At 49.4% G+C, this 16,176-nt stretch overlaps 1 protein-coding gene across 2 annotated transcripts in view; it reads right to left on the bottom strand.

The window, feature by feature from the left end:
* Window positions 1-554: 554 nt before the first annotated feature.
* TBC1D7 (TBC1 domain family member 7) overlaps window positions 555-16,176 on the bottom strand; it is a 474,622-nt gene continuing 459,000 nt past the window's right edge. For both annotated transcript variants that reach the window (XM_069620493.1, XM_069620492.1), the window contains exon 8: window positions 555-882. In XM_069620493.1, coding sequence (XP_069476594.1) covers window positions 796-882 — 87 coding nt within the window. In that variant the 3' untranslated portion in view covers window positions 555-795. The remainder of the gene's footprint in view (window positions 883-16,176) is intronic.

Raw genomic sequence — 16,176 nt, 5'->3', positions numbered from 1 at the left:
GCCCATTCCAGTGACCATGGAAAAAAACACGTGTAAATTAAAACGTCTTCTCCATCCTCACAGGGACTCACCATGTGCTCACCTCCTCTCATTTGCCTATTCACTCTCTGACCCTCTTCGATTACCCCCATCACTCTTCTGTTCATGTGACGGTTTCTTTTCCGGGCAGGTCTTGCAATGTTCCCGCAGTTCTCTCGTGAGATTCCCCCGTGATATTTCTATTTTGAGGGCATGGGGTGGATACAAGGGAGGGGAGGAATGGAGTAGGGGCTAGCAAACTTCTTTTTGGGAAAATGTCATTCATAGCTGCCCAGCAAATCAAAAGTTATTAACAATACAATTGTGGGAAAAGTCAACATACACACGCTTCACCTTATCTATAATATGTAAACTATAATAATAAATACACACACACAACACACTAACGTACAGATATATTCTAACCAGCCCAGGAGGTGGTAAAATATATAATACAAATATTCAAAGATTAGTTTTGAATGTAAAATGATATAAAAGCTCCCATGCATTAGTCGTGTGCAGAAACATCATGAAGATTCATGGCAGGACAGCAGGTTTTATTAAAACCAAGTATTGAAAATATCCTTGTTACAGAAATACATGGGATTTCAAACTTTTTTTTTATTGGATTCTATTTACAATGCATTTCTGATATAACATTTACTCATGAGTTCATTATTTACAGGGAGCACAATGTTTGCAAATGACGCAACAAGGGGAGCATGAACTTGTGCAGGTCTCGGGAGGCCATCCACTTGTGCATTCTTCCACAAGTCTTCAAGCAGAATTCACTGGAGTTCCACAGTGTTTGTGCCATAAGTCGACAGCTTTGCTAACAATGGCATCAGTGTGGTCTTGAGGAATCTGCAAGAGACCAAACAGATTCAAACATAAGCAGGTAAGCAGACATCCATTTACATTGTGTTTTAAATGATTTATAGCCAAAAAAAAAAAATCAAAAAAATGAAATTGTGCTTTGAACATTTACGCGTCCCTGAGAAATGTGATCAGCGTTAGGTAAGCCATAAACTGCCTGAATGCCTTTCCGTGTGAAGGCAACAGAGAAACGAAATAAAAGAAAGTAAATGGTACTCACTGTAGTGACTACTGTACTCCTAGACCGTAGTCTCCTGTCCTCCATACCTGTGGAAGTTCCTGTGCGCGGGGACGGGATTGAAGCCACTATTGAGCAAGAAGAAAATGCCCTCCATTTGGCTGTATAGGGCAGTTGAAACCTGCATGTAGCCATGCCCCTCAAGACGCCACCCCAGCCTCGCCCCACAAGTGCCAAGGCCTTTTCAGTACCACCGACGGCACAGAGCCCTTGGCACTAGCGCTTCCGCATGCTCCATTGCCCTTACTTTTGTTCCTTTTCTTCCTCTCCTTCCAGACGCTGGCTGCGCTTCGGCCCTTGCTTATACAGAGTAAAACCCGTTTCTTGGTCTGCTCATGCTGCGACAAGCAGACGCTGCTCTTCTCCAGGCCCAATCCTCAACACCTACAAGACTTCCTTGCAGCAAGAGGAGAGTACTCTTCTTCCCTTCAGGTCACCCCGAGTGAGGGACGCCTTATCGGGAGCCTCACTGTCTGAGAGATCTCCTTCTCAGAGACTAATTCTAGAGCCAACCCCGAGATTCCACGTGCAGGGGCTAAAACAGGCTGGCGCCAGGGGTTCCCTGCAAGAGCCTAATTCCAGACAAAGTCTGAGGTGCCCCATCTTGGGGCTAACACTAGGCTAACACCCAAGGATCCCACAAAAAGGGCTGAGAGAAAAGGGTGTAAACCGACTGGCTCCTCCAAGGGAGCTGCGCCACAAAGTGTCGGGCACTCAACGATTTTTGCAGTTCCATCTCAAAACCACTGCAAGCCGCCTTGCAAGAGACCTGATGGTGCCAAAAGTCATAGAATAGCAGCAAACTCTAGTGCAGCCCCTGTGACGAAGGAAGCTACCGAATCCACGTAAGGGGTTTCACTCATTTGCTGCAAGGGTACGGTAGTTTGCCCCTACGAGGACAGTGTTACCAGCCACATTGTATTTCTGCACCCTCATCCTTGCCACTCATTGTTTCTGGCTCACATGTGTTAGGAGGTAGGGGGCTTACTTGCATTCTGGCCTTTCAGGATACTTGCGGCCAACCGCCTCCTACGCCGCAATATTTAGGTTCAAGTTTAATCCCGTGAGATAAAATGCCAGGGCCTGATGTAAATCCCCGGCGACGCAGAGCTATTTGAGACATTATCAGGGAGCTGCTGCTGCCCCAGATACCTGTTCCTCAGGTCTTTCCCCTCTCAACACCCTGGCGCCTTCCAGGGTTTGCACGATATGTACAGTGCCAGCTTCCAAGTAGTACTTCTGCTGATAATCACCCCGTGTTCAGGGGCAGATAGGGACAGTAACATCCTGGAGCCTTCGCTGAGGCCCGGCATTTAGGCTTGAGATGGCAGGCCGTTATCGCACTATCCACCCCAAAATGCAGGGTTGATCACAACATTCCATATGTGATGTGCTCGCATACAACGTGTGATAAAGCATCTGGCATCCCAATAGGGACCATGAAGCACTTGTTGCAATGGAAAAATGCTCAGGGTGCAAAATGTAAGACCATACAATATGCAAAAAGCCTGGTTTTGTTTGAAATAGGCCTGTGGCTGTTAAAGGGTAATGTGTCTGTCTATGTAAACGATGCATGTTCACAAAAACAGATTTAAAGCTAATTTCGTTAATCCCAAAAATCTCTGTGCTACATATTGCATGTTCTAATACTCCACTTAAGCACGCTGTTCTGCACAACAAAACGCCCTCACCCATTCTGTACCGGAAAAGTGGCAAGAATATAACTCCACATAATATCTATGAAAAAACACTGGCATAGTCGCTGCGCTCACTGTTATTTAAATCCAATTTGAAGAAAAACTTCAAAGTAACAATAAAGATAAAGTGCATTGTTCTCTAGAATGTGCCTCCCCATAGGAACTGAAAAGTTCCTAGGTCACAATCCTAAAAGCTGGTAGTAATTGATCAACACATATTTCGCACTCCCTAGAAACCTTTATCTGAATTTAGTGTACGTGTTTCTTCAGGATCATCTGCTATCTTATGCCAATCCACCCATTGAATTCTCCACTGGCTACTCCCTCTACTGTAAAAAAGAAAACTTGCATTCTTTGTTCCAACACACAATACACATAACAACTAAAGACCTACAAATGGCAATTGGCCATCCATCCCGAGAGACATTAAAAATCATAGCAGTACACCTCTACAACCAAGTAGCATACTGCAGCCCTGGCAGATGCATCCTAGCACCTAGTGGAGAGCAGGGTCTCCACCCCTATGGACACAAATGCCTCTATGTTCGTTACACAGAAAACCATTCTACCGAATAACCCAACTCACCTCCATCTCCTTCAGATATCGAGAGTGCATAGGGGCCATGTTAATGGCTGCAGGGTATTGCATAAAACCCAGTAGAACATAAAATGCACATGCAAAAGGAGGAAACAATACTGAAGGGGCAAGGGTAAGGCTGGGAATTATGTAGAGCCTGCGTTTCAAGAAAAGGCAGAACTGTGCAAATGGGATGTGCCCCAAGAGGCAAGCAAAGGCAAAGCAGTAGACCATCAACAACCTGCATATCCCAAGAAGGCAGAGAATCGCAAGATAATCAACAGGAGCCCACATCGCCAAAAGGTATGCTATTGTGTGGCTTTTGGAACCACCTTTAACCATTCTAGAAATCATACTAAATTGTGCAAAAGAATAAACATCTAGGAACAAATTAGTCAAGCGTACCTTACTCCAGAAAGGGAGACCCTCCCTCTTTTTCCCAGTTTAGTAAATAGCTGTTTATGGATTAACTGGTTTATTCCTGGCTCCAGGACACTCGGTCCCTGTACATAGCACAACTTGTTCATACAATAAGCACTGACAGCCCCTCTATATCACTTAACGACAGCTCCCAAAATGAGATAAACTGTACACTTGCTTTTGTCATTTTGTATTATTTAGCTACTGTGCAGAGCTGTCTAAAGAGTGCTGGCAGAGATCAGAACCTAGTAAGAGGACAGAGATTTTGCAAATTCGACATTGCAGTGTTGGACTTCTCATTCTACCCCTCCCAACGCACTCTCTTTCATGGCCGGCATGATTCTCTTCACCTTACTGCAGCCAGGCCACCCCCTTTTAGGCCAAGTAATGGTATACTCATCTTCGTGGGGCACTTTGATGGGTGCACATGCCATGCTTCATCTTTCCTGCTCTACATCTAAACACTTCCACTGAACGACCCCCTGCAGAGTTTCAGCATCCTTTTGAAAGTGAAGTTAGGATCTACCTCAACACCAGATTAGTTGGGGAGCAAGAGGGCAGGATTAAATTCGGCCTGTGGCTCTTCAGGTTTGAGGAAGGTACTAGGGTGGAATTCTGGGAGAAATGGCCAGGCATTCTAGCCCCTGCCATGATCGCCTGATGAATACTGTTCGTTGTCTTACAGGAAAAATGCTTAGCAGGCCTGATATGCACAGGACCTGAGCAAGTTAGACCTAGAATTAAGACTGCTTTGATCCTGCCAACCTCATACTAAGGGTGCTGAAATGAGCGGCTGGAATTTTCATATCAGGCAAACAGCCCTTTCTATGAACCAAAAGTTCATGCCTCCCATAATCAATAGCTATTTGCATATGGTAATGATTAATGTCTCCAGATTACCCCTTCACCACCAAACCCCTTTCTGCCAATTCACAGATCCTTGTTGAACACAGGGACAATGCATCTTTTTATGAATGAGAGAGCAAGATAGTTTCTCAGTGGTAATGTGAGAAATTGAAATGCCTCCTCCTCCTTCTCCTCCTATCCCCCCCACCCCCTTTCCAAGCTCCACTCTGCTATCTCTGATACGCTAGATGTTCTTGTCCCTGTCATGAGGATCTGCTTGAAGCTCAAAGCCAAGTGCAACTCTTGGTACGACTCTGACCTTGTCACCCTTAAACGCAAGTGTAGGGTTGCCGAGAGGAAATGGCGGTCATCCCGTGCATCGTCTGACAAACTGGCCTGCCGCCTGCTCCAAAGGCAATACTGGCTCTTTGTCCACACTAAGAAGAGAACCGACATCCAATCCTGCATCTCTGCGGCATCAAAGAACTCGGCCAAACTCTTTAAAATCTGTAAGGAGCTGGCCAGTCCTGCTGCAGTCTCTACCTATCCTGTCCCTTGCCAGGCCCTCTGCATGGCCCTGGCCTCTCATTTCATCTCTAAAACCCAGGACATCCTTGTCCACCCTCTCGTCCTCTCCTCCTCGTCCCAATTCTCTCTGCCACCTCCCGCCGCCCTTCAGCTACCTCTCCTCCCTCTTTCTCTTCTTTTCCTCTGTTCTCCCCTGACGGGATTTCTAGACAAGTCCGATCTATGAAAGTTGTCTAAACAGGTTCTTCACTGTTCGTCCAAAACCATCAAGGACCATATTGACACCTTCGCTCCTGCCCTGGCAGACTTCTGCAATCACCCCCTCGCCTCTGAAGCACTCTCTTGTGCACCCTCTTCTCAAGAAACCCAAAGCCGACCCCTCCTGCCCGGCTAACTAAGGCCTGATCTCCATCACTTCTTTTCTGGGCAAACGCCTTGAAAAGCTGGCCATCTCCCAGCTAAACCTCCACACTGATTCTGTTGGCTGTCTCCATGACCATCAGTTTGGCTTCAGAGCAGCCAGAAGCACGGAAACTACTCTTGAAAATCCGTGAAGACCTGCTCTCCAACTTTGACTCTAATCTCACCCTCCGTCCTCATCCTACTAGATCTATCTTCTGCCTTCAACACGGTCAATCATGCCATCCTGCTCAACCGCCTCCATGATAACTAGGGTATCACTGATCAGGCCCTGGCCTGGCTGACCTCTTTCCTCTCCAACCGACCCTCCCAGGTCCAACTTGGGTACTTCCTTTTCTCTCTCTCACGCTCCACTTGTGGTGTTCCCCAGGGGTCTAACCTCTCTCCCTGGCTTTTCAACCAATACCCGTTACCCCTCGCCCACTGCATTACTGCTCTCTGCTTCAACTTTCAGTGCTATGCGGATGACACTCACCTTGTTTTTGGACTCCCCTATGCCACCTACTCTCCCTCAATCATCTCTGACTGTCTGCAATCTAGGAGTGGTGTGCTGCCAACAACCTCAGCCTTAATGCCAGGAAGACAGAGATCCTGCTCATCGGCACTCCTGCACCTTCCTTTTCTGTCATGGTCTGGCCGGCGTCCCTTGTCCCTCTTCCTGCTCCCACCTGTGAGGGTAAGAAACCCGGGGTCACCTTCGACTCCACACTTTCCTTTTCTCCACACATCTCTGACGTCTCTAAGAAGTCAAACTACCAACTACACCACCTCAGGGGCATTCTTCCTTTCCTCTCCTTTTCCCAGAAGTTCACTGTCTCTAGGGCTCTGGTTCTCTCCAGACAGGACTATTGCAACAGCCTCTTTCTAAATCTGCCTGCTTCTACTCTCCGCCCTCTGAAGCTCATCCAGAACAGGACTGCGAGACTTGAACTTGGCCTAAAGCCCAGGGATCGTATCTCTCCAGCCCTGAAATCTCTTCATTGGCTCCCAGTAGCTGTAAGGATTAAGTTCAAGACCCTCTGCATTGTCCACAGGCCTTCTGGGGCCTTGGTCCGCATTAAGTTCAACTGTCCCTTCGGAAATACCTTCCTACTCTTCGCTCCTCTACCTCCAATTTTTTCAGGGTCAGTCACTTCTCCAAGCAACAAGTAGGTGGTAGGTCTCTTTCTTCGGCTGGGCCCTCCCTCTGGAACTGCCTGCCCGTCTCTTTGAAACTCGAGGAGAAACCTCTTCGGTTCCGGAAGCACCTCAAGACCTTCCTCTTTGCTTCTGCCTTCTTCCCTCCTCTCCCCTGCTGATCTCTGTCTGTTTTTGCACTGGGCACCTGGCTACCATCTGAATTCAGGCCCAGATCCGTGCCCACCGACCTTGACACCCGCACTGCCTCCTGGCAACCATTAATAATAATAATTTAGCATTTATATAGCGCTGCGAACCCGCAGGCATCTGAGTGCTGCTCATTACTTACCCACGGTGTGTGGTGCTCTTGGGTCTGTATCAGCAACCCTTTAGTCCCCTTACCTGCACTTATCAGACATTGTTGTCTGCGCTTAATTCTTGCACTTGCCACTTGCTGGCCGCACTACCTGTAGGTGTTTTTGATCACATGTTCAGCACTTTCCACTCCTCCCCTGTACCTTGCACTTTCCCCCTTCCCTCTCCCTTGCACTTTCGCGTTCTCAATGTCACTGGGCCTAGTAAGATCGTTGTTTTGTCCCCTTTGTACTCCTCCCTTGCCTCATAGCGCCCTGAAACAATTGTGTATGGGTGTAATATAAATAAAATATCATATTGAAGAGGCTAGTGGTAGCAGTGTGGGGACAATAAGTGGTTGTTTTGCCTTGCTAGGCCTTTTTCAGTCTTTGGTATGGCTTCTATAATTTTGTTATTATTTAATTGCATTTCATGCCTTGGTACTGCATTTTAGCTTTTGCTATATATGGCACCAAGATTGTCTGTGCCCCTCACCAACCTGCCTTTTAAAATCTTCACTGGTTGCTCCCGATTACTCCCTGCACTAAAATGCTCACATTTTATGTTGCAACACATAAGATACCCAAACACGGCAATTGCACACGCCTCTCAGAAGACATCAAACATCAGAACGCTACACCTCTAAAACCAAATTACATACTACAGCCTCAGCAAATCAATCCTGCACATGGGCACAGAAGGCTCCCGACTACACACAAATGCCTCTATGCTGGGATACAGGGCAACTAGAAATGGAGCGGCACACAGAATTCATGCTTTCCTTTTCCCTCTCCCATCACTAGCCTAATCCCACTGTAAGGAAGGCATGGTATCGATAGACACAGACCCAATGGATACAGGTTTCGAAAAACCTTTATTTGGTATTTTGGTTAGGTTGGTAGAATTCCTAACTGGCTCTAGCTCTAGCTCTAGAATGGGAGCAGTCTCGACCATTAAATGAATAACAAACAGTTCAAGACACTAGTCAAAATAAAAAAAGCACATACTAAGAAAACCCAACCTTGCCCTCCTTCTCAAAATGACCAATGTGTTAAGGGAATACAATAGGAAAATAGTGTCTCAAAAAGAAATTTCAGAATGGCTTTAAATAAGAACTCCCTTCCCCACGTTCAACACTACAGCGTCTAGAGAGTTTCCTAAAAAGTATAGGTGGATGGCACAGTTCTTTCAGTCTTGAACACTTTGTCTTACTGGTACAATTTAAGAGTTCTGGCTTGGGCGTCAAGCTTCTGGTAGTTCAATCACTTCCTTAGGCTTTGTCTGCCTTGTCATAAATATACAGTTCCATTCTTGACCTTTACTGCACAGGCTTTCCTCTACCGGGCTCGAGCCTGTCTTTCACCTTTTTCTTTATCACACAGTTCTGCACAGGCTTCCCTCTGCTGGGCTCGAGCCCATCTTTCTCTTAGTGGGGGTTCCCTTCCCCACGTTTTGTCTCAAGTGTCTTTTCACTGTTGAAGACTTTCGAAACGGAAGGAACAGGTTACTTACCTGTAACTGTTGTTCTCCAGCATGGGTCTGGCATGGATTCACATGCTCATGAATATTCCCCGTCGTCAGGCTAGGAATCCTCGGTAAAGAAAAAATCAGTATCAGTTTCGTTTCTGATTTGTCTTTCTTAGTAGTAACCAATCACTGATCTCTGGGTCATACTGCCCCCAGCCAATGACTGCCCTCTCCCTAAGCCCCACCTCTGGCAGCCATCCTCAGATTTGTTAGCACGCCAAGTGGCAGTATGACCAAGTGAAGAGCCGCAGAGGGGTAGGTGGGAGGGTTCGCATGTGAATCCATGCCAGACCCATGCTGGAGAACAACAATTACAGATAAGTAACTTGTTCCTTCTCCAGCATGGGGTCTGGCATGGATTCACATGCTCATGAATAAAATAATACGTAGCAGTATACACTTGCACAACCACGGGATGTGGCAACAGGCTCAACATTAAGCAATACAACAACTCAACATTAAGCATCTCTTACCTCCTCACCAGGCTCACGTTAAGCGAACAGGTTGCGCAGCACTGCTTGGCCGACCCTGGACTCCTCCCTGGAGCCCCGATCGACGCAGTAGAATCTTGTGAAGGTGTGCGTCAACCTCCACGTAGCAGCCCTGCAGATGTCCAGCAGGGGCACACCAGACAGGAACGCTGTGGTAGCAGCGGTCGCTCTGGTCGAATGGGCTCTCGGACGGCCGGGCAGCGGTCGGTTTGCCAACCGATGACAATGCATGATGCAGCCGGAGAGCCATCTGGAGATGGAAGTCTTCGAGAGAGCCTTCCCTTGATTCACTGACCCAAAGTTCACAAACGTTTTCCGAAAACTCTTCGTGCAGTCCACGTAGAACTTCAGCGCTCTAGCTACATCCAGCAAGTGCAAAGTCCTCTCGGCCGGCGAACGAAGGCGACGGAAAGAAAACTGGTAACACCAAGGGCTCGTTGAGGTGGAAGTCCGACGGCACCTTGGGCATGAAGGATGGGTGCGTCCTCAGCACCACCCTCGTGTCATGAAAAGTCAAGTATGGAGGCTTGCAAGATAGGGCCTGAATCTCTCCCACTCATCGTGCAGAGGTGGTGGCCACAAGGAACGCCGTCTTCCATGACAGGAACTTCAAAGGCGCCGAATGCATAGGCTCGAATGGGGCCCCCATGAGCCTGGTCAGCACCACATTAAGCACCCACGCTGGGGCAGGAGCCTTCACTGGCGGGAATGAACGGAATAGTCCCTTCATAAATTCCTTCACCAGGCGATGGGACCACAAGGACGCCCGTCCCGTCGTCCTGCTATATCGGGAGATGGCAGCCATATGTATTTTTATGGAGGCGTGAGCCAGCCCAGCCTTGGCCAGCGACAGCAGGTACGGCAGCACTTGAGGGGCCGTAATTCGCAGAGCGTTAATCTTCTGTGCACGACACCAGACTGAGAACCTCTTCCATTTATGACCGTAACACAGAGTTGAGGACGCCCTGGCCTTTGCAAGAACCTCTCTCCCATCAGCCGGGATATCGTACCCTCCAAACCCTAGTGCTGCAGGAGCCAGGCCTGCAAGTTCAGTGTCTATGGGTCGTGGTGGAGAATGGCGCCTCCTTCTCTGGAGAGAAGATCCGCGCCTGCCGGCAGCCTGACTGGCGGGGACGTTGACAAGTCCAGAAGGTCCAGGAACCAGACCTGCCTCGGCCACGCCGGTGCGACGAGGATCATCCTGCACCTGGACTTCTTGAGCTGGTTGATGAGGCGGAGCAGCAACGGCAATGGAGGGAATGCGTATAGAAACAGGCCGTCCCAAGGGAACGAGAAAGCATCGCCCATGCTCCTCGGCTGTGGGAACCTGCTGGCGAACCTCTGGCACTTGGAGTTCGACGCCGTCGCGAACAGGTCGATCTTGGGTTTGCCCCATCGTTGGAAGAGTCGATCCACTTGATCCTGGTGCAGTTCCCACTCATGGCACGAGCGCAGCTCCCTGCTGAGTGATTCAGCGATGGTGTTTTTTATTCCTGCCAGGTGGAAGGGAACCAGAAACATCCCCTGGGCGACGGCCCAGTGCCACAGATCCTGGGCCTCCTTGGATAGGGCTGGAGATCTGGTGTCCCCCTGCTTCCGTATGTAGAACATCGTGGTGGTGTTGTCGGTGAAGATCCTCAGCACTTTGTCCTTGAGGGACGGGAGGAACGACTTGAGCGCCCAGAACACTGCTCGGAGCTCCAAGATGTTGATGTGAAGAGATCTCTCCTCCGGGAGCCAAAGGCCTCTTGCGTGGAGATCTCCGGTGTGGGGCTCCCAATCCTCCAGAGAGGCGTCCGTAGTCACCGTCTCCTGAAATGCTGGGGTTTGAAAGTCTGTGCCCGTCGTGAGGTGAGCCCGGGAGCCCCACCATAGGATCGCCCGAAGGAACTCCTCGTCGAGGGGGATCCTGTCCTCGAAGCAGCCCCTCGCCTGAAACCAGCGGGCGTCGAGGAACTCCTGTAGCGGACGCATCCTAAGTCTGCAAAGGGGCACAAGGTAGATGCATGAGGACATTGTTAAGACGGATTTCTGAACTCTGTCCTGGTGGCGCAGAAGTTCAGAAGGCCAACCTAATTACTTGGAACAGGGTAACCTCTGGACGAGCCAGACCAATCAAGGTAGCGATCGCGGCGGTCAAGACTAGGTCTCAAGAGGGGTGAGGGTGACTGAAAGCCCGCAATGAGCACACAAAGCAAGAGCGCTTACAAACTACTCCAAACAGTTGTTATATCAAAAATATATACACATTTATTTTAAGGCCTTTAAAATAATGACCATAGCGAGAAAATCACAATATCACAATATTAAGCCAACACATACCATATCAACACAATATATATACAAATACGACAGTCTCAAGCATTAGAGGCACGAAATGTGTAGTCCACCTGCAAGGGAAGGAAAACAGGCAGTGCGATAATGCTTTAGACTCAGTTCGCCTTCAGAGGCACCTAACTAGATGGAAGTCCGAGCCCTGCGAAGAGTGGAGCCTTGAGCTCAAAGTACCTGCACACGCTGGTGCCAACGGGCAAAAGGAGAAGCTCTTCGGAGGAAGTCAGGCAGTTCGGGTTAGTGCACAACAGAAGAACAGGTTCTGCGACTCAAGCGCAGCCTCCACAGTGAGCAGAAGCAAAGCGCGAGTACGGACAAAAGGGTGCTGTTTTTACACAGCGGGGAAAAGCAATGGGCTACTGCAGGAGGGCGACCAGATCCTAGCTATACTACTCACCGGTCCCCGATGCAAGCAGACCCAGGCTTCTCCACGTTAGTTTCGGCAGCTGGCAGGTTCAGACGAGCCGGGAATGCCTCGTCGTCGTGTAGAGAAAAAAGACGTCCCAATCGAAGAAACCTGCACAGTTTTGTCACCACAGCAGGGCAACGGAGCGGCCGTGTGTATCTGAGCCAAATGTACACTACTCACTTCAGACTTGGGAACGCCAAGTGTACGAAGCGTGTGAGAGTGACCAGGACTCGAAATACAACACAACCTGGCGGCGGTTACAGAGCAGGACTCCCGTGTAAGCTGGTCAGTCAACTGGATGGCCCAGAGACGCTTCCAAAGGCTTACTGGCAGGAGATGATGAAGTCGCCGAGAATAGCTGTTCCTGCTATTCCAAAGGTCGAAGCACCAGTACAGGCCTTCTGGTTCGATCAAAGGAGGAAAGGGTTTCACAGGACGACAACAGTGCAAAGGAGGAGTCCTTCAGTGGGTCACCAGCGATTCCTCGGTCCAGCCTCTTGGTTGCAGGATACTTGGCTCCTGTATTCCTTCGTTCGTGAGAACTCAGGAGATCGACATGGTAGTGGTGTTTCCAGCCCCCTCTTATCCACGGTTCCCTTCGCGCCAAAACGGAGGGGAGCCAATGGGAGATCCGCTCATCAACACACACACCATTCGTGGACCAATCACGGACCACGGTGGTCCCAGGCATTCACACTACCCTAGACTCTCTGGCACCCAGGATGTGTATTGGGACCAGACATCCCAGCCCACACCCTGGAGGCACACAAAAGACATGTAGAAGCCCGCGAAAGCATCCGTGTTTCGCGGGAAAGTACATGCCCAAATAAGGAAGGCCCCGGGTCGCTCGACCTGGGGAAGGTGAAGGGAGCAAGACGTTCAGTGGACAGGACAAAGGAGCCTCGTGGTCTGGTCATTTTGGGAGCCAGGCCACCATTTTGGGTTCAGCGCGAAAAATGCGCTCAGAACGCCAAAAGGAGCTCAAAATACACAAAACGATCGCTGCCACCATTCCAGTCCCTGAATGACTTGCACCGATCAAATACAATCCTAAACGAGTATCTAGGGCCTGTAGAAGGCTAGAGACCCAAGAGAGCTGTAACTTAGCTTACAGTGCCCTCTTGTGTCATGTTGCACTAAAGCCGCAACATGATAAAAGAAACTACGGGAAACAGCGTTCCCCGGTACTGACTGTCTTAAGGGCATGTCAGTTTCCCCGTAAGAAAGGAGCGAAAGCCCAGAGGAGTGCGGCAGAAGGCTGCACTTCTCTGGCAAAGTCAAGAACAAGGTGAAAAACAACAGCAAAAAGTTTAGGGGTTGCCACATGGAAGGAAAATTACCTACAATTACGAAATCTTTCCTAACACTCGCCCCTCCCAGACTATGGACAGGGGGAACTAATCCACCCCTGGATGAGTCTCTTGTTCAGGTCGGTTAAACATTCTGGACAACCCATCAGCATTGCTATGTTGGACACCTGGCCTATGCTCAATAGTGAAGTCGAAGCCTTGTAGACTTATGGACCACCTAAGCAACTTTGGATTCTCCCCCTTCATGTTCATTAGCCACTTTAACGGCTTATGGTCAGTTTGCACAGTGAAGTGGGTCCCATAGAGGTAGGGCCTCAGCTTCCTTAGGGCCCACACAACAGAGAAACATTCTTTCTCTACCGTGGACCATCTGAGCTCTCTGTCCTTAAGCTGGCGACTAATAAAACCGATAGGGTGTTCCTTACCCTTCTCATCTACTTGTGATAGTACAGCTCCTATCCCAGTGTCAGAGGCATCCGTCTGCACGATAAAAGGTCTTTGATAATCAGGGGCCCGGAGGACAGGGGCCTGGCACAAGGAGTCTTTTAAGCCATTGAAGGCCTTCTCACAATCGTCGGTCCAAGTTACCTTCTTGGGTTTCTTCGGAGTGGTGAGGGCAGTCATAGGGGCAGCTATGGTGCCATAGTCTGCCACAAAATTGCGGTAATACCCCGTGAGTCCTAAGAAGGCTCTCACTTGGGTTTGCGTAGTGGGGGTAGGCCAGTCTTATACTGCTTGTACTTTACTGGGTAGAGGCTGTATCCTCCCTCCACCTACTTCATGTCCAAGGTAAACCACTGAGCCTTGTCCAATCTGGCATTTACTAGCCTTTATGGTCAAGTGGGCTTTCTGAAGAGCCTGGAGCACAATCCCGAGGTGTTTCACATGGTCTTCCCAGGTGGCACTGAAAACTGCTATATCGTCCAGATATGCAAGACAGAATTCGTCCAACCCATTCAACACATGATTCACAAGCCTCTGGAAAGTGGCAGGTGCATTCTTCAACCCGAACGGCATTACCCGGAATTGGTAAAGGCCGTCTGGAGTAGAAAATGCTGTCTTCTCCTTGGCATGCTCTGCTAAAGCTATTTGCCAATAGCCAGCAGTGAGGTCAAACGTGCTGAGGTACTTGGAGGCACCCAAAGTATTCACCAGCTCATCTGTTCGAGGCAAGGGGTGTGCATCTGTCTTGGTGACAGCATTCAGAGCCCTGTAATCCACGCAGAACCTCAATTCAGAAGTGCCTGCCTTTGGAACCAACACCACAGGGCTGGACCAAGGACTACTAGAGGGTTCAATCACCCCAAGGTCTAACATCTTGTTGACCTCGGTCTTAATATAAGACCGTACTTTGTCTGACATCCTGTATCCCCTACTTTTGGTAGGTACACTGTCTCCTGTGTCAATGTTATGTTTGCACCAAGGTGTCAAACCAGGCGACTGTGAAAACAGGGGGGAAAACTGCCTAAGCAAACTTTTCACCTCAGCCTGCTGATCAGAAGTCAGGTGAGGGGCCACTCGGACACCCTCAAAGGAGCTATCTGAAGGACCGCTTTGGAACAGGTCGGGGAGAGGTTCAGACTCCTCTTCCTCAACGTCTGAAGCCAGTAGCAGTGCTGCGATTTCGACTCTTGGGACGAAAGCCTTCAGCCTATTCACGTGAAACACTTTTGGAGCCTGTCCAGGCCTTCCAATGTCCACTAAATAGTTAACCTCACCCAGGGGCTCCACCACTGTGTAAGGGCCTGACCATTTGTCCTGTAAAGCTCGAGGCCTTATGGGATTCATGATCAGGACTTGCTGACCAGGTGTAAAGTTGATGAGGGAAGCTTTCTGGTCGTACCAATGTTTCACCAGCGCTTGCCCTGCCTTCAATTTATCACTAGCCAAGCCCATCAGAAGTACCATCCGTTTTCTGAGCCCTAGCACATAATCAACTACGTTGGTAGTAACAGGGGGAGTGGGCATCTCCCATCCCTCTTTGACGATGGCTAAGGGTCCCCGTACGGGATGACCGAACAGAAGTTCGAAGGGGCTGAAGCCAACACCCTCCTGTGGTACCTCTTGGTAGGCAAACAGTAAGCATGGTAACAGAAGATCCCATTTTCTTCTCTGAGGCTCCTCCAGAGCCCCAATCATGCTCTTTAACGTTCTGTTGAAACGTTCCACCAGACCATTGGTCTGGGGGTGGTATGCAGAAGAGAACTTGTAGGTGACCCACATTCTTTCCACATAGCCTGCATATACTTCGACATAAAGTTGCTGCCACGATCTGACACAACTTCTTTAGGGAAGCCAACCCTAGTAAATATGCCAAGTAAAGCTTTTGCAACTGACTTGGCAGTTACAGTTTTCAATGGGATGGCCTCAGGATATCTGGTTGCATGGTCGACCAGCACCAGGATAAACCTATTGCCCGAGGATGTTTGCGGGTCAAGGGGACCAACGATGTCGATCCCTACCCTTTCAAACGGTACCCCCACAACTGGGAGCGGTACCAACGGAGCTTGGATTGTCGCGCCAACCTTACCAGACAACTGGCAGGAGGCACAACTCCTGCAGTGACTTTCTACTTGCACCCCCATCTTGGGCCAGTAGAAGTGCATGGATAACCTTTGCTTGGTCCTCTTCATACCAAGGTGACCAGCAAGGGGAACTTCATGCGCCAACTGCAGGAGGAAGGGTCTAACAGCAAGGGGAACCACCAACCTCCTATGGTCTCCTTCTGTAGACTCTGTGGGCTCACTATACAGGAGTCCACCTTCCCAATAAATCCTATGTGTCCCAGGAGGTTCACCCTCAAGCTGGGAGCAGGCCTGTCTCCTTAGGCCTTCCAGAGATGGGCACTCACGTTGGCCTTTACTGAATTCGTCCCTATCAGGACCTCCTTCAACTAACAAGTCTTTTAGTTCAGGATGATCGTTGGGGTCGAATACTTCAGGCATCGCCACCTCCTCGTCAGGCCCGGGCGATTGACCAACTTCCTCCACCGCAGTGGTAGGCGAGCTCGGG

This window comes from Ambystoma mexicanum, chromosome 5q (genome assembly GCF_040938575.1).
Source record: "Ambystoma mexicanum isolate Mex_15411 chromosome 5q, UKY_AmexF1_1, whole genome shotgun sequence".
NCBI classification, from domain to species: domain Eukaryota; kingdom Metazoa; phylum Chordata; class Amphibia; order Caudata; family Ambystomatidae; genus Ambystoma; species Ambystoma mexicanum.
The sequence above is the reverse complement of the archived record's forward strand: the minus strand, read 5'-3'. Positions and strand labels throughout refer to the sequence as shown.